The 18,330-nt window shown below is 50.5% G+C and overlaps 1 protein-coding gene across 3 annotated transcripts in view; it reads left to right on the forward strand.

The window, feature by feature from the left end:
• Positions 1 to 18,330, forward strand: part of Tfdp1 (transcription factor Dp-1) — a 43,616-nt gene that overhangs the window by 11,224 nt on the left and 14,062 nt on the right. For all 3 annotated transcript variants that reach the window (XM_059244505.1, XM_059244506.1, XM_059244507.1), the window contains exons 3-4: positions 9,479 to 9,545; positions 17,907 to 18,013. In XM_059244505.1, coding sequence (XP_059100488.1) covers positions 9,479 to 9,545; positions 17,907 to 18,013 — 174 coding nt within the window. The remainder of the gene's footprint in view (positions 1 to 9,478; positions 9,546 to 17,906; positions 18,014 to 18,330) is intronic.

Genomic DNA, 18,330 nt, shown 5'->3' on the forward strand with positions numbered 1-18,330 from the left:
TTTGTTTTGAGACAGGGTTTCTCTGTGTAACAATCCTGGCTGTCCTGGAACTCATTTTGTAGACCAGGATAGCCTCGAACTCAGATCCACCTGCTTCTGCCTCCCGAGTGCTGGGATTAAAGGTGTGCGCCATCACCATCTGTCAGCAGCCCTGAATCTTAAAAGACTTTCATACAAGCTCTCTCTCTCTCTCTGTGTGTGTGTGTGTGTGTGTGTGTGTGTGTGTGTGTGTGTATGCATGCATACACATGTCTGTGCCTCACCTAGGTAGAGGCCAGTGGTCGACATTGGATATCCTCTTCTCCTACTCTGTACCCTATTTTTATTTATTTTTTCAGACAGAAACTCACTATGTAGCCTTGGAATTTACTATGTAGACTAGGCTAGCCCTGAACTCACAGAGACCCACTTGTCTCGGTCTCATGAGTTCTGTGGTTAAAGGCGTGTGTGGCTATGCCTGCTGGCTTACCACCTTATTTCTTGAGACAGTCTTCACTTAACCCGGAGCTTACTGCCTGGCCGTTAGGTGCAAAGGGTCCTCCTGTCTTTACCTCTCACTGCTAGGATTACACGGATGTCCTCCCATGCCTGGCGTTTAGGTGAGTTCTGGGAATTCAAACTCAAGTCATGAGGCTTGCATGGCAAACATTTTACCCGCTGAGCCACCTCCCCAGACTTGGGGAAGCTATTTGGCCATCATTTAGCTGTTTTTTCTTTTTCCCTGTGGCTATAATATAAATGACTTTTCCCCCTCCCGTTACTAAGTATGGGCCTCACACACAGTAGATGAACACTCTGCTGTTGAGCTGTGCCTCAGTCCTGTGCGTAGCTTTCAGTGTTCACACAGGTCTGCTGTGTACTGATGGGTGTTGGTGGGCCTTGACAAGACGGCGGCTCATGAGCCCTTGCACCTGGTCCCTCCTGCCATATTTGTAAGGATAATGCCTGCATATTGTCCCGCTTCTTGGCAGGTATCTCCACATTGTTGAGTGTAGGTTGGTAGCACTGGTTTCAGTTTGTCTCTTGGTGGCTGAGATGTTAGCATGCATCGTTTGCTGGAGGCGCTCAGGTTGGCCTCGTCACGTGCCCACTCACTTGTCTTTCAGGTGAAGGAGCTGGAGTGGCTGTTGTCTGATGTGGTCCTGGATTAGAGCTCACTTTCTTTCTCCATTTCTATTTTGAGATCATCTCTTCCATGTTGCCAAGGTTGGCCTTGAACTCCTGGCCTCAGATCATCCTCCCACTTCTGGAATAGTGAGGACTTTAGGTCTATGCCACTGTGCTTGGCTTCTGTATTTTTTAATGGTTCTTTTTGTAGTGCTGGGGATTAGGAGTTGGGCAAGCATTTACATGCCTCTTTGTTTGTTTTTGTGAGTCAGGATTTCTCTGTGTAGCCTTCCTTGGCTGTCCTGGAACTCACTCTGTTGACCTGACTGGCCTCAAACTCACAGACATCCACCTGCCTCTGCCTCCTGAGTGCTGGTATTAAAGGCGTGTGCCACCACCATGCAGCTACGAGTCTCTTTTAATGAGAAATTTTTATTTCATCAATTTTCTGTCATTTTCAAATATTGTTTCTACCCCCCCTCACCATGTAGTTGTAAAGTTTTCTCCAGTCCCGCCTAGCCCCGTGGTCCCACAGCCGCTTATAAAATAATCACTCAGAGGCTTAATATTATTGACAAACTGTATGGCCTGTGGCAGGCTTCTTGCTAGCTAGCTCTTACATCTTAAATTAACCCATTTCTATTAATCTATGTTTTGCCACATGTTCCGTGACTTTACCAGTCTGCTGGCATGTTGCTCCTGGGTGGCAGGCTGGTGTCTCCTCTGTCTCTGCCTTTCTTCTTCCTGTCTCTCTCTTGGATTTCCTGCCTGGCTTTAACCTGACTCACCATAGGCCAGAGTAGCTTCTTTATTAACCAGTCATAGCAACACACATTCACAGCCTACAGAAAGACATCTCACAGCACCCCCAGCCAGATTTTATTTGTTAGGCACATTTGTAGAGGCCATGTCTTTGTTTCTCAGCAGGTGGTCATGGCCTTGGTAGCAAAGCCTTGTGTCCTGGGGTCTTGGCTTTTTCGTGTAGTTTTCAGGTGTCTGCAAGGTCTAGTCTGGAGTCCCCATGCAGGACAGCTTCTTGGAGGCCTTGGGGCCTCAGTGCCATTTGGGTGTTCGGGTGGGCTTCCTCCCTTCGACCCCAGCATGTGGATTTTATGCTCTTTAGCAACCGCCTTGTCCTTATTCTGCTGTTGCAGGTTGGCCTTGCTCAGCCCTGTACTTCCACTTGCTGTTGTCTGCTGGAAGCATGTTTGTGATGCTTGGTAGATGAACGTGCAATCTGCTCCAGATATGGTGGCCTTTGTGTTAATAATGGCTGTGGCTTGCTGCTCTGGCACAACCCTGATGAAGACCGAGGTGTTTCAGAGGGCTGGGCCCTGTGGTTACCCAGAATCTGCAGCATCCCTTGCCTCAGGAGTGTGGCTGGGGTGGGGTGGCCTGAAGGACTCCCTGGCCTACTTCCTTGTGGGGTTCTGTCCCTCAGACTGTCAGGGGGACACTCGGTTTCTTCTGAGGCATCAAATCAGGCAACTTCTCAGTGAAGAACATGGATGCAGAGCTCAGAGCTCCCCTGTGCCAGGTCTTTTGGTCAGAAGCCACTTGGTAGGTCAGGCCGTGCTGCAGGCACAGGCCAGAGGTGACAGTGGCTCCCAGGAGGCTGCCTTCCCAGACAGGGGCTGTGCCAGACTCTACTCAGGCACTTCAGGGCTGCACAGTTCCAGCCAGCCTGGCCTGTTGTGCAGCATGCGGGTCAGGAGAATACTCAAGTGTGGTTTCAGGAATTAACACTGTTCAGTGCTGTTGGAGGGACTGTCTTTCAGGTTAACAGTGCATAGAGAGGAGGATTATGGGACATCCCTGAGAGGAATGCTGACCAATAGTGGTGTGCTCCCAGTTGCTGGAGTCCAGGTGCTCTGTGAAAGCTGCTCCTGAACAGGGCCGTCTGACCAAAGCTGGAGGTGCAGCCTTATATACATACACTTGGAGAAGCTGACTGACCACGGTAGCTGTCACTTCGGGACTCATAAGAACGCTAGAAGGTGGTGGCCATATTGACACCGTGATTGGAGATTAGCATGTAGCCAGCAGGCCCAACCTTTCTAGGGCTCAGCTCTCCAGCAAGCTCCGAAGTTTACATGTATTTTGTGTCTAGTGAGGTCAGTGGCCCACCTTCCCTAGGGTATGTAATTACTTCAGTCCTCCCTCACCTGTGGGGTCTACAGAGGCATCACTCAAGAGAGGGATGCCCACAATTAGGCCATGCACATGTACAGTCCTCTCAAAGCTTGGTCGGTCTGTCCTGGCATCTGAGGGAAAGTAACCTCTCAGCTGCCAGACAAGTGAGTAGATTTCGCAGTAGAATCCAGTGGGCTGCTGCAGGGTCCCTCTCAGGCTGCCTAGGGGCCTCCTTTCCAGGTGTCCTCAGCTGTCTTCTTGACCCCTTAGGCCACCCACACATTGAGCTGCTGCTGAGAATGTATTTCTGACACGATAGGTTTTTAACATCTGTGTGTTACTTCATTCATTTGTTACCTGTATCCCCAAAGATGGCAAGAGGGTTCTGCCTGCCTCAGCGTGTTTCCTGAAGAGGTTGTTGTGTTCTCATGGTTGTGGTAGAAGGGTTAATTCTTAACTCTTCTCTCAGGTTTTGGCTGGTGAAACAGGAAGCTGCCGAGATAATACTTTTCCTAGTGGTTTTTATGAGGGCATGTATTCATGACCTCATGTCCCCTATCCACTCACGTGAAAATAAGAAAACATGGGGGACTTAGAAAATATCAGAACAGGAGAGCCTCAGCAAAGGATTCCAGCAGAAGGTTTCCCTTGCAAGCCCTCACTGCCTGGCCTTCATGGTAGGAATACTGTCTCGTGCATCCCAACCTCATAGTCAACATTGTTCCCGGCTAGAGGTCGGTGTTCAGACCGTCCGGCAGTGCCCACACCCATCACACAGGTGTCCTGCAGAGAAGAGAGATGGGCAGTAGAAAAACAAGTCAGTTGTAGACTGGGAAGGACTTAGGGAAGAGTCATGCAAGGCAGATGCCCGGGGAGAACCACCTTGGATGAGCCCGGGGCGCAGCTGTGAGTAGTGCCCGTGCCTCGGCCGGCTCCACCTGTCCTACTGAAACGTCTGCTTTTGGTCTGCATCTGATAGCATAGCTGCAGGGCTATGATTGTGGTCACCGATGCATTTATAAAAGGATGGCGGTGATGACCATTCTGGGCTGTCATTGAGGCCGGTACTGTCATGTTTATGAAAGATGGCCATTGGCAAGCTCCAACAAGATTTGCTAAATGAACAGAATGGCCTGTAGGTCTCTGGTGTTTGCTGTTGATGAGTTGACTTTTGTCATTCCTGTTCTCTGGAAGGGGTGGTTGTGGACATTGTCGTGGTCATTGTGGCCATTGTCATCTGCTGCTGTTTCTTACAGTACAGTCCTGCCTAGAGCAGGATAGAAGAGACCAGCCAATGTCAGCAGATACTTTTCTTTTTTGAGAATAGTTCATGTTGTCCCCCTGGAAGTTGGCTGGGTTCTCCAGCTTAAAGGTATTGCAGGAGAGCAAAGTCCAGTACGCTTACTTGGTGTCTGATGTACTCATGGAAAATGGGCAGAGGGGTGGGAGTGTTGCTGGGAACCTTGTGAGTCATGCGGCTACTCGGGTCAGTTACCACCCTTAGATATGCTGCTGTCATGATTGGCACTGGCCAGCTGGGACTTTATAGCCTTGGATGTACCTGGTGTGACCCTGGAAATACTGTGATCAGGTCACAGGTCCTGTAGAGTAAGTGGTTGGTGCTCATGGGTGACATTGCTATTCTTTGCCACATTCTGCCCCAGTAGCCTTTGGCCTCTACTCAGTTCTATTCTGTGGCCCTAGTTTGGGAGGGGAGGGGAGCTGCAGCAGGTCCCCCCAGAGCCAGGAAGGACAAGCAGAGAAGGTTGTGGTTCACACAGCAGCCACTCATGTTGTTGGGGTGCTGTGTGGCAGTGTCACGGTCCATGGGATGGAGTTGAGTCTGCATCAGTGACTCTTCCAGGGCAGGCTGAGGATATTTTCTGCTCTCTGTGGGTTCTTGTCCTTACCATTGGTCAACCCATCTGGTCCACTGTCCTTCGTAATTGCCTCCAGGCAGGGTAGGTGCAGCTGGAGTGTGAGCATGTGAGTATAGCTATGCGTTCCTGTCAGAGTCAGCATCCTCCCTGTGTAAAGCTGGGCTTATTCAGGTCCTTTCAGAATGTGCTCAGTGGCCACTTGGCCACTGTTAGTCACCTGGTGCTGTGCGACAAGCATCCTCAGAACCGAGGGCTTAAGGTGACGGTGTACATGCATCTGTGGTCCTCCTGCCTCTGGGGTCGGGCAGGCTTGTGCGTTGAGGGGCTTAACTAGGAGCACCTGTCTTGGAGTTGAACGCTGTACATTCCGAAGCTGTCTGGAGGCATGCCTACCTCTGAGACAGTCTCCCCTGCCCACCACAGGCTGCTCAGGCATTCTTGTGACCAGTCTGCCTGTTTCCCAGAGAAGTGAGAGGGCGGAGAACATGCTGACTGCAGAGGCTGCTCTAGCATTTCAGCTCCTGTGCCATAGAGTCCAGTTCAGTCAGGCCAGGAGTCTGTCTCAGTCCCTTTGAACTGCTGTATTGAAGATACAGGGAGATCTACTTCTTACAGTGCTGGTCTTTGTAGGTCCAAGATCAAAGGCGGATTTGATTTGCTCATTAGTGGCTTATGGTCGATTTTTTTTTTTTTTTTAAAGGAGATTGAAGGTAGATTTATTAAGGAAAATTGAGAAAGGGAGGCTCCAAGGGAGTATGTTCTTCTGGTTTCTTCTTGCCGTGTCCCTGTGTGGTGAAAGGGCAGGCAGCTCTCTGGGGTTCCTCTTGTAAGCGCTCTAATCTTCACAAGGGCGCTATCCCCTGGCCTCCGGCTTCCTGAGTGTCCTACCTCTACTTGAAGGCTGCATTCAGCAAGTGAGTGTGGGAGGCAGATGTTAGATTGTAGCAGACCTTCTAGGGGGCTGTCTTCTACAGCATACTGGTCTGAGGTACTGAGGGAGGGCTAGGAAGTTCTCTGGCATGGTCAGGTCTCTGTTAAGAAGGCTGCTGGCCACCAGTGTCAGCTAGACAGAGACTGTGTTGCTGGTTTTCAGGGCCCTGTGAGGAGAACCCTCAGTGGTTTTGTTTTCTAGTGTCCTCTATGGAAAGGGGAGCTTGCATTTTCTTTGTGATGTTGACACCCGTGTGTTATGAAAGAGTGCCTCTGCCCATGATGCCCTGGGGCAAGCTGTGGTGGGCCTCAGCTGGCCAGGAGCCTTCTGCTGGGTCTTTTGGGTTAGATTTTCTCTACTGATCTCAGGCCCCTACTTGAAAAGGGGCCGAGGATAAAGCTGTGTATTTACTGCTGGCTCTGGGAAACAGACCTGTCAGGAGCATTGTCGTGAATCATGCCCAAAGCCAGTGGTTCTCAGCTGAGGGCAATTTTGCAATCTAGAGATATTTTGTTTGTCACACTGGGAGGTATGACTGGCACGTAGTCAGAAGGAGTTAGGGGATGTTGCTGAACACACTAATGAAGGCTAACCCCGTCCTGGGAGCTCTCCAGGCACCCTGTGGGCTACAGGTGTGCATCAAGAGTCCAGCCAGACGCTGGGGTGGGTGGTCAGTGAACCGGTAGGCCGAGGCTCAGGTTTCCGTTCAGTTCCTATGGCAGCTTTCTGAGCAAAGTGACAGAACACCAGGGCGTCAGCAAGGGATTTACTTGGGATTTGGGGGAATACAATTACACTTGTTTGCAGATGTGGCTGGAACGGTGGGTGACAGACGTTAAACTTGGCAGTCCTCTGGGGCTTTGTGTCTCTCTTTCCTGTCTTGGGCCATTGCTTCCTGAGTCCTTTTGAGCTTGATGGCCCCAGACTGAGACTTGTGGAAAAAGTTTGCCCGTTCACTACATACCTGACCCTCGAGCTTGAGGGTCCTGCTGGCCTTTCCTGGCCAGTGAGCTCTCCGGGACCTGCTGCAGGAAGCAAGGGCTGAGTGGAAGGGAGGGATCCTGTGGGGCCAGATGGCTGGCTGAGCAGACCACCTGAGTCTCTAGGCTGTCTCCCTGTAGTGATGCAGCATCCAGAGTTGGGGTGGTGGGTTCACATCAAGGCTGAGTGTGACCCCAGAAGCAGGAGCAGCATAGCCGAGGAACTTCCTAGGTAGCCTGTCCATGCCGGCTGCATTTACCTCAGGGAGTGATCTATACTGTGGTTTCTGTGAGTGGTAAGTAACCCAATGAAACTTAGAAACACAAGCACAGCACAGTGCTATGTCCCTGCACTAGGTTGTGTTCCTGTGTGGTAGACTTGAGTTCCGTTGAGGTAGACTCTTTAATGGGCAAGGAAAGAGGTGGTCTGTCTGCATCACCGTAGTCCAGGGAGTCTTCTCTGCCGGTAACAGCAAAAGCTGCTGCCCCAGTGTGCTCGGCCTCAGGCTGCTTTGGTGGTCAGCTGGTAGTCGGGAAGGATACTTACAAAGCAGTAGTGTGCTGACTTTGGAGAGCGGCTCTCCCAAAGAACCCCACAAAGCTGGTGTGGGGAGTTGGACAATGTAGTCAGTAGGTGCCAGAGAATGACAAAAGGGGGTGATGCCCTGCGCCTGCTTGTCCAGCATGAGGATGAATCTACCCTACTCGATCAGACCCAGACACTGGCGACACTTGGGGGTAGAGACAGGAGCAGTGGTTATGGCTGTACCAGGAGCCCCACCCCTCCTCCTAAGCCCATGGAGCTGAGGGAGCCTGAAGGAAACACTGCTCTGAGCTATAATTGCTAAAACTGGGACTCAGGATCACTAGACCTGTTCCAAATCTCCAGGCTGTACCTACCTGGCCTGACCTGGTATTCTGTATACCTTACTCACTGGCCCTGGGGGGCTTGGCCTTTACCTCAGAGGCCTCCTGGCCCGGCCCACCTGGTGTTAGCCTGGCCTGCCTCTTTTTAGCTGCTGTAAGCATTCAGCTTTGGCGTTCAGCTTCTTGTGCTGACAGTCAGCCTTCCCTGCTCAGAGGTAACGTCGCCTTACTGGCCTCCCCCACCCGACCCTAACCTCTGTGGCCTCAGCCTCTTGGACTTTTCCCTGGTTTTATTCATTGACTTTAACCAGCTTAGGCTGTCCACTGAGTCTTTCCTTCCTGGCTCTTTCCTTGTGGATTTGTAGACAAGGCTTGGTTCTCCTGCCATTTTAACCTACTAGCCTTCCTTTTTCCCTTTTTGTCTAATCTCTTGGCTTTACTCTATTGGCCTTCCCAACTTGGTCCTCCCAATTTGGCCCTCTACCTAAAGTACTTTTTAAGTGTTTGCTTATTCGTTTTGGTGGTGCTGGAGCATGCCTGAAAGCAACTCCTCCACTCTTAGCCTGATACTCCGGCCCAGGTCTGTTAGCTTTGGCTGCAAGCTGTCCCCCTCGGCCTATGTTCCCACTGGGCTCCTGTAGGCACCTGTTCTCACCCCTGTTACGTCCTTGCATTAAATTCCTCCCTGCGCCTCCTGGCTTTACCCACCTGACCCTAGTATCTTAGATTTACCTGGTGTTGTCTTAATTCCTAGCTTTAGCTTGGACTTTACATACCTGGATTTAGTCCTCTAACTTGACCACCCTGGCTTTAATGTAGCCCGATGCTCTTACCTGCCTTATTGGAACCCTGCGTTGCTCATCCTGATAGCTTGTGCTCGTGTATAACCACATGACTTGGTTCAGCCAGCTTTCCAGCCTGGCATGCATGTGGCCCTGTCACTGTCTCCAGGAGCTTATGGCAGCTCACTTTTCTGTTCTGTAGGGGACGGGTGTCACACGCTGGCCACTGTCTCCTCCCTCGCCTCTGTTACCAGCGCTTTCTTTCGTGGAAGAGCATTTGGAGGAGGATTCACTCCATTGCTGCCGCTTGTCCTCTGCTCAGGCCAGTGGCCCTGTGCAGTTGACCTCGTAACCCAGGCTTTCCCCCCGGGAGGGGCCTAGCTGTGATGTCCCTTCCAGGCTTGACCTGTTGGGTGAAGGCGGGAATAAATGTTTTCCACAGTTTCCTGGAGAAGGGTGGGAACGGCGGGCGGTCTGGTGAGATCCTTCCTGGTGTGTGTGCTGACCGTCAAACACCATGCTGTCTCTCACCTACCATCTGGTGACCATGTCCCTCTGCCATCAGTCCTGGCTTCTTAGGACTGGATTTGCAGGTCATCCTGTTCCAGCTGTGGTGGCCACTGGAAGGTTGTAGCCCCGGGGCTCCACTGCCAGGCCATCCCGCATCCAGAGTGATGCATCCCAGAGTGACAGCTCTGCCTGTATGCTCAGTGTAGGTCTGTCTGGTGTGTTAACAACTTTGCTGTGTGGCTCTTGAGATGTTGTATTTACTGTTGTTGTTGTTGTTACTCTCTGCAGGCCAGTCTAATTGAAGCCAACGGAGAACTAAAGGTCTTTATAGACCAGAATCTTAGTCCTGGGAAAGGTAAGGGAGCCTGTTCTGGAAATGTAAGTCTGCTGATGATTGTGTGGTGTGCGATGCCTTGCTAAGTGCAAGGCCCACTGCAGCGCCTTGAGATGTCAGGAAATGCAAGAAAGTGTGAAGAGGGGACTGGGCATGGTGTTCTCTGCCCAGAGATGGGCACCTCACCCCAAGAGCCCCCGCGCTCCAGTGCAGAGTTCATGTCTTCTCAGGCTTATGCTTGTGTTTTAGTGGCTCCTGCAGGGAGCTGTTTTCTTAGGGAGCCTGGTGCGGCCGGAGTTGTGTGTGCCAGATGGAAGGCTGTTGCCCACCTTACCAAGACCCCACAGTGTGTTTTATTTAGCCTTGGTGTCTGTAACAGCAAGAAGCTGCCAGTACCCTGCTCACTCCCCGGGTTGTGTCGTCTCTCTCTGTGTGTGTTGCTTTGCCTCTGTGTCTAGTCTCTGTAGTACCACATCCCCATAGCACCAAGCTGTTTCTGCAAAGTACTGTGGCCTTATGCTGTGCCACTGCTAAAGACCAAACTTGTGGAGAGGTCCTGTTGTCTCCATAAACATTTCCTTTAGGTCAGGCGAGGGCCCTATGAACGTACAGCCTGTGTGGAGCCAGAACTGGCGAGTCAGGGTTCTAGGTTCTGTTAAGAGTTCCTTGTTTCTGGTTTCTCGTAACTGTTTGCCAATGTAAAACCAGCTCTTTTCTTCTTAGTAGTAAGGTCCAGGAAAGTGACTCCTGTCTGCAGAAGAGGCTCTGAGGTCTTGAGAACAGTCCTCTGGCCCTTATTTGGCCTTCTCTGTGTTTGCCCAGTCATGCCATTTGTTTCTGGTGGTTTACATTCTGCATATATTGGAGCCCAGGGATTATCTGTCTCCAGCCCCCAGGGGCCAGGTCCTGGGCCACTGCTGTGTCCTCTTGCTGTGACTTCCCCAACCCTCAGTGTGGGCATAGAAGTGAGAGGATTTGACCTCAGTCTTCAGTACCCCCCGTCCTGGCCTCATTCTTGGTACCTGTGTGGTCCCAGCCCCTCATAGTGGGACACACTGGACCCTCGGTCACGAGGGTAGTAGTACAGGGCCTGTGTGTCCACCAAGGCTGGTTCCTTCTTGTTCGTTTGGTAGGGATGGGGCAGTGGCTGGTGCAGGTGTGGGTGCTTTTCGTCTTCACGATTGGCAGCATTCTCCTGTGTGTGCAAGAGAGGAGCTTCAGTGCCACTCACAGGACAGTGCGGCTTTGGCGGGAGTTTGGGGCACAGCATTTTCCATCCAAGAGATGGAGCTGATAGAAGTGGAGGTGAGCGACCTTTTCCCTGGAATGATGCTCCCTCCTCTGGTGTTTGCTTTGAACTCTGCTGTGTCCTGCCACGCCATGCTTTTCACATGTGTGTGATTAGATGCACACAGGTCTAACCTTGAGCTACAGTTGACCTGTAAGGAGGGTTAGGATGTAAGAGGTACGTGTTACGTGTTTAAGACGCTGTGCGTATCATAGTCAGGCTGTTCACTTCTGCCTCCGTTCACTCCTGGCTTCTGCTGTCAGCTGTGACACACAGGTTCTGCCTTTGCACAAGCTTTGGGGCAGGTTGGTGCTGCTCACTGGATTGGCTGGCACCCCGTGTGGACCAGTACTCTGCCAGGACTTAGGGTCGCGTCACTTCACAAGCAGTGGCTTGGACTTACTCTTATGCATGCTGTACATTGATGCTGGTTTTGGGGTTCTGATGTTTGGAAGATGCACGGTGATGTCTCCCTTCACTCCAGACCTTCTTCCCTCCCCAAAGGGTGAGCATTGCTGTTAGTGTCCGGAGAATCTGCCTAGGTAGAACTGTCTGTCTGTGGGATATGCAGCCCTTGCTCCTGACAGATGTCCTGGGCAGAGAAAGTGGAGGTTTCAGAGAGGCCTGGGTGGACACACTTGTGTAGAGGTGGTGCCGTGAGGCTCAGGAGCCCAGGTTCTTCTAGTACGTGTGAATTCTTGTCCCTGTGCCATCCAGACACTACCCTTTAACGCGTGCTGGGCCTTCTGTTCCTTTGCTGATGGAGCAGCAGTAGGTTTCCATTCAAGAGAGGGCTGAAATAACTCTTCACTAGTGAGTTCCTCTGCCTTTGCTTTTCAGCCCAGGAGTGCCAATGATGAGTGTTGTACGGCCTCTAAACTGCTCATGAGTTTTCTTGGTTGTTGGCGTAAAATGCCTATCAAATCAATTATTGTCACTACATTGGAACACTCTCTCTCTCTCTCTCTCTCTCTCTCTGTGTGTGTGTGTGTGTGTGTGTGTGTGTGTGTGTACATGCGCGTGCACACGCATTCTAGAGCCAGGGGCCGTGGCAGTCATTAGGCAGGTGATCTTCCGCTGCACCGTGCCCTGGTCTTGGGACAGCTTGCAGTGCCTGTACATGTGGACAGCAGGACCCCAACCCTCACTTGTACCTTGTGTGGCCAGAATAAAATCACAGCATTTTACCTGGGAGGCATCTTGAGTCAGATCTTGAAAAATGAGCAGGAACTGGCCAGGAGGCAGCGAGAAGCTGGAGCATAATGGACGCAGGACTCATCCACATCCCACCACATGTTCTCTCATCTGGTTCCTAGGCTTAGTTACATGAACCTAACGAATTCACCAGGGGAAGTCACTGCACAGAGTTCTGTGCATGGGTAACCTGGCTGGTAGTGCTGTGGCCTATCTCAGAGAAGGGGTACCTCTCTGATGAGATGGGGTTCCTGCTTTGTTATTGCTTTGGTGCTGCTGAGCCTGGGGGACTGTAATCTGCCGGGTCCTCCTCCTAAACCCGTTGATTGACACCGTGGCCCCCCAGCCTTGTGTGAGGCCTAGGGCCCCCTGTGTCATCCCCCCCCCCTTTTCTGATGCTGCACAGGGGCCTGTTTCAGTCACACTGTACCTGTCGTGTCCTCCAGAGAAACCGTGATGGAAATGGTCTTGTGTGCACAGGCTGCATGACAGGTGTGAATGCTAAGGTCTGAGGGAGAACTCTACAGGAAACTCTGGCTTGCTGGTACACCTGGTCATATGTGGCCCACTAACACAGAGACTGTCTTACAAGTGTGAGTCTCTACAGAGGCTTCTAGACTGGTGTGCCAGAGAGAAGTGGGCAATTCAGCCTCAGCAGACAGATACATGGACCTGACCTTTGCAGTCTTCTAGACTCAGAGCCCCTTTGTCCCTAACAATATATCAAACCCATAACAGTCTACATTTCCAAGCTGTTTGGGCAGTAAACGTGATACAGCAGGCTTTCTGGCACAGCCCTCCTGGCTGCTTCTGACTTACCACAGCACAGGGTTTGGTAGACTCTGTCATGCCATGGTGTCACTGTGGGCTCACTGCTCCTGGCTGGTGACTTGGCTTTGGAGCGGTTGGGCCCTGGGGCCACGGTCTGTGGCATCACTACACTTCCCTCCTGCCAGTGCCAAGTAGGTTCCAGCTGCTCACATCCTAACCAACATATGGTGGTCTGTGTTTTCAGATTTCTCTGCTGCCTGTGACTGCCCTCTTACCTCTCTGACTCTGAATTGCCCACAGCGTTCTGCCCTGAGGACCTGTCAGAGGCTCCTTCCTGGACACCTGCCCCTGGGTTCTGCCATTGGACTTCCTAATATGTCTAATGCTTCTCATCTCTTGAGTTTCTTTCCCCAGGGGTTTCAGCACATGCACATCTTCCTCTGGCCTAGTAACTTAGGGATTACATGCTCCTGGGAGAGTCACCACCCTGTCCATGTGTGCATGTGAATATGTCCACATGTGCTAAGCTTTGGGGCCCTTCCCAATCCTGGTGTGTGTGCTGGGAACATCTTTGGGATGACAGTCACTGTCTGTACTGTGATTTCAGTTTCTGGGCACTTGGTTCTTTTACCACAGTTTCTGAGAGTTGTGCAAGGCCCTTTACTGCCTTTCGTTATGCACCATTTATCTAGAGCTCTGTCTCTTGTTTGGACAGTAGTCTGATCCCCCTTTCCAGAAGTTCTAAGGTACAAAGTGGCATCTCCAGCTCCTTGCCTGCCTGCTGTAGATTATTGTAGTGCAGGCAGCCTGGCTTCCTGCCTCTCTGGGTCCTGTGTTAGACTGCTTTTTCTCTGGGTGCTCCACATGTGGCCTGTACTGTGCTCCTTACCCTCCTCTACTGATAGGATCACTTGCTCCCACAGTGTGTCTGCATTTCCTTTCTGCTTGAGGATTGTGTCTTTAGCCTCAAAATGAGTCTCAGAGGTGAGAGGAAATTTTAATGATAGTGTGTGCCAGACATGTCTGTGTGTTCTTGGACATGTTAGCTACCATGGTGGACTGCACCCCAAACGTGGGTCAGGTTTATTTTTGCCTGGCCTTGTTTGTGGCAGTTACACAGAGATCTCTCCAGGTGGAGGGGCACGGGCATCATGAGAAGCCTCTCATTTTGTGTTCTTGGCCCTTTTTGCTAACTTCATTTTCCATTTTTAGTACCACAGTGACATTTCTGAAGATTTAAGCCTGGTGTGAGGAAAGGGATGATGACCTTTGGTGAAGTGCTGCTCCAGAAACCAAATCCTGTGTGTGTGTGAGGGGGGTCACCTGGAGGCCGTAGTGCCCCTATTCTGTATGCCTAAGTAATACTTGGTGTGTGAGTGATGATGGAGGGTTCTAAGCTAAAGCAGGCTTTGGCTCAGAGCCCACGTTCCTCAGCCTCAGAGGTGGGGTTGTTGACTAGGAGACCTGTCAGTGTGGGAATGGTGTCCCCTGGAGTCTCCTTGAAGGAAGAAAGCTGTATTGTAGATGTTCATGCATCCACCAGCAGCCACTGTAGGTAGGTCCCTCGGGGTCTCACAGACCGGCAGCGTTCTGTGGTCCTTACAAGATCAGCAAACAGTGTTAGAGCACAGTGGGGGAAATAGCTCACTGTAGGCTTTAAGGGAGACGCAGACGGTCAGGAGGGATGTGCAGTTTTGTTACTGACCAGAACAGAGTGAACCATAATCTCTGAGATGCCCACACCCAGTGGGCATCTAGAAAATGTTAGAGTGAGCTGGAGAGACGGCTCAGCAGTTGAGAAAACTGCCCTTCCAGAAGTCCCCTGTTCCTAGCACCCACCCAGCAGCTCCCTTCGATCTAACTCCACTTTCAGGTGCTTGGATGCCCTCTTCTGTGGTGCACAGACATAGGCAAGCAAACCTTACCTGTGTACATAACGAGAAAAGACAAAGTTTAGAAGAAACTGTGAAGGTCTTGTTAGAGGAGTGGGACAGCTGAGATCCCCGCACACTGCTAATGAGCGTGCACACCAACCCCTCATGCATGTTAGGAAGACCAGCGTGCTCCCTTGGGGAACCAAAAGTGGCGCTGCCGTAGGACCGGCCACTCCTCTTGGGGGCTCTCCTCAAGGGAGGTAAGGTCACTCTAGTAGTCAGTGGCTGAATGGATGAAGAAATTAGGGGAATTATATGTTTTAAGAAAGTGGAGATTTGCCGTTTGCTACGGTGGAGGTGAGCAGGAAGGATGTTGCGCTAAGACACTAACCCAGAAACAACATCACTGTGTGGTCTCACATAGAATTGAAAAACAGAAAAAATGTGCAGAGAGAACACAGCCATTGACCTGGGCTTGGATTAGGGGGAGGAAGTGAGGCTGTGGGTGGAGGGGGGTGGTAGGGCCCCTCTGTTGACGTGCAGCATGAGGCCTCGTTTCTGCTGAGACGTGCTACCTGCTTCTTCTTTTTTTAATTACTTTTTTATTATGTGTATGGGTGTTTTGCCTGCATGTATGTCTGTGCACCATGTGCCCGCCAGGTGCTCAGGGATGCCCAGAAGAGGACGTCAGACCCCTTGGAACTAGAATTATGGATGGTTGTGAGTCACCATGTGGGTGCTGGGAACCTCTGAGCCATCTCTCCCACCCCTGAGTTAGCTGTTCTTGCCCCCTAAAGCAATAGGTAACTTGGCTATGAGAGGTGATGGGTATGTTGACCCATATTACTCTGGTAACTTTCTACCATTTGAGTGTGTCTCGTGACATCACATGTATTTCTTAATATGCGTGTGACTAAATATATACAAAATAAGCTGAGTGGTAGAACACTTACCTGGTGTGCCCAAGGCCCTGGAATACATTCCCAGCATTAATTTTTAAAATTTCATGTGTTTGGGTGTTTGCTTGCATGTATATGTACTTCCTGTGTGCCTAGTGCCCCTTGAGGCCAGAAGAGGCCTTGGATCCCCTGGAGTTATAGACAGTTGTGAGCCACCCTGTGGGTACTGACAACCAAATCCAGTCTTCTTCAAGAGCAGCAAGTGCTCTCAACCACTGAGTCTGCTTCGCCTAGTTTTGTTTTTGCAGACTTATTTCAGTCATATGTATGCACGTGTATGTGTGTGGGTATGCACACGAGTGTGGTACCCAAAGAACTCCCGCACTGACCCCCTTGTGACTGTGTCAGCCTGCATCCTCACCAGCAGTGCCAGGGGTTCGCCTCCCCGTGTCCTCAGCACTTGTTACTCGGTTTCTTGGCAGTAGCCATTCTGGCGGGTCAGGTGGAATCTCAGTGTAGTTTTGATGATCACTTTCCTTGGCTAAAGCTGCTGAACAGTTACTGTTATTATTTTTGTACTTTTGAAAAGTGTGTGTCTCATTTGCTCAGTTATTGACTGATTTATTTCTTCCTTTGGTGTTGAATTTTTTATTTCTTTTTATTTTGACGTCAGTCCCCTGTTAGATGAGTAACTGGCAAAGATTTTTCTCCTATTTGGTAAGCTCTCTCTCCAGTGGTGACAGCTTTGCTCTGAAGGAGCTTTTCCACTTCATGTAGTCCTGTGTGTCGGTTCTGGGAGTGGTTTCCTGTGCGTTGGAGTCCGTCCTAGAAGTCCTTGTCTGCACATATAGCGTCAAGTGTTTGTCCTGTCTTCCTTCGTCTGGTGGTGTCAAAGTTTGAGGTCCTCCATTAAGGTCTTCGATACATTTTGAATTGATTTTTGTGCAGGATTATGTAGCTTCATTCTTTTGCACATGGAAATCCAGTGTTCACAACACCATTCAAAGAGACTGGGTTTTTTTGGTTTTGTGGTTTTGTTTGTTTGTTTTTTGGTTTTTTGAGACAGAGTTTCTCTGTGTAGTTTTGGTGCCTGTCCTGGCGCTCACTCTGTAGCCCAGGCTGGCCTTGAACTCACAGAGATCAGCCTGCCTCTGCCTCCCGAGTGCTGGGATTAAAGGTGTGCATCACCACCATCCAGCGAAGAAGGAGAGACTGTTTTTTCTTTGGCATTTTTGTTGAAAATCAAGTGTCTGTAGCCCCTTGGCTTTGTTTCTGGATCTTCTGTTTTAACGCGTTGACCTGTGGGTCTGCTTGGTTACTGTGGCTCCAATCTGAGATCAGGTATTGCCATACATACCTCCAGCACGGCTCTTTGTGCTTATGGTTACTCTGGCTGTTTAGGGTTTCTTAAGCCTCCTGATTTTAGACTGCTTCCTCTAGCTCTGTAAAGAGCATTGTTAGTGTTTTGATGGGACTGCATTGAACCCATGCATTGCTTTGGTAATAGGGCCGTTTACTTACAACCATTTTTATGCTGGGCTTTAGATGAAGTGCTTTTGTGGCACGTGTGAGGCTCTGGGTTCAATTCCTAGACATGCACTAAAAGGAAAATCAAACAAAAAACTTGGGAAAACTCACTTGTCGACCTTTTGGCTAAGGTCAGGTTGGGGAACTCTGACTTGTCAGTTTCTTGTTAGGTCAGATGGGGGGGACTCACTTGTCAATCATTGTTAGGTCAGGTGGGAGAACACTAGGTCTTATACTTTGATAATTTGCTGCCTTAAATCTGAAGATAGGAAGGACCAATTACAAAAATGTGAATGTAATGTTTTAGGATCTTTTTCTGAATTCTGGCAGTGATCCTCTCCATACAAATGCTATATTTAAAAGCATTTGGTTCCTTTGAAAATCTTTATAATATATTTTACCTTTAGATACTTTGTGTTAGAGTTAGCTCTAGTTCGCATTCTGGTTGGTGCTTCTGTGTATCAGTCTTTGTATTAGGAAAACACCTTAGCTGTTCTTCTGCAATTTGCCACATTAAAGCAAAGAGGTGGCCATTTTATCCCCAAGTCGGGGAAGGGCGTGGGCTGTTGGTAACTGGAACAGCCTCTGGGGAGGTGTTGTGGCAAGGCAATGGCTGCTGGAGAATGAACCCTGCCAGTCCCCAGGCCTGGAACTTCCTTAGCCAGTGCTCAGGACCAAATTTGGGACAATTGTGACTGAGCCGTAGGTCTGCAGTGTCAAAACTAGGGAGGTCGGGTTCTTGATGGAAACACCATCTTCCTGGAGCTGCCCCTTTTAGCCTCGGCTCAGAGGAGCAGTTTGAGTCTTACCCTGTGCCCTTGTGTTCCAGGTGTGGTATCTCTTGTAGCTGTCCACCCATCCACAGTGAACACACTTGGAAAGCAGCTTTTGCCAAAAACCTTTGGACAGTCCAATGTCAATATCACACAGCAAGTGGTAAGTGGTCAGACACGTGAATGTTGGGTCCTATGGCATGGGCTAGATGTGGGCGGTGTTGCTGTGGCCACAGTGTTCCTGCGTGGTGGAGGTTGCTTGTAGGAGTGACTGTCCTCTCTCGGGTACATTCTGATTCCTGAAAGTGTGCACGGCTTTCTGTTGTACATAATGCTCAGTCTTAGTGTCTTCAGTGTGCCCCTATGTCAGGGAGTATTTGAAGCCTCTGTACACATGGCCGTAACCTAGTGCATGTAGGTAGACTGACCAAGGCCTGAGCAGGCTTCCTGCTCCATGGCTTCCGTTGCCAGAGCTCTGAG

Source organism: Peromyscus eremicus, chromosome 17, assembly GCF_949786415.1.
Source record: "Peromyscus eremicus chromosome 17, PerEre_H2_v1, whole genome shotgun sequence".
Taxonomy (NCBI): Eukaryota; Metazoa; Chordata; class Mammalia; order Rodentia; family Cricetidae; genus Peromyscus; species Peromyscus eremicus.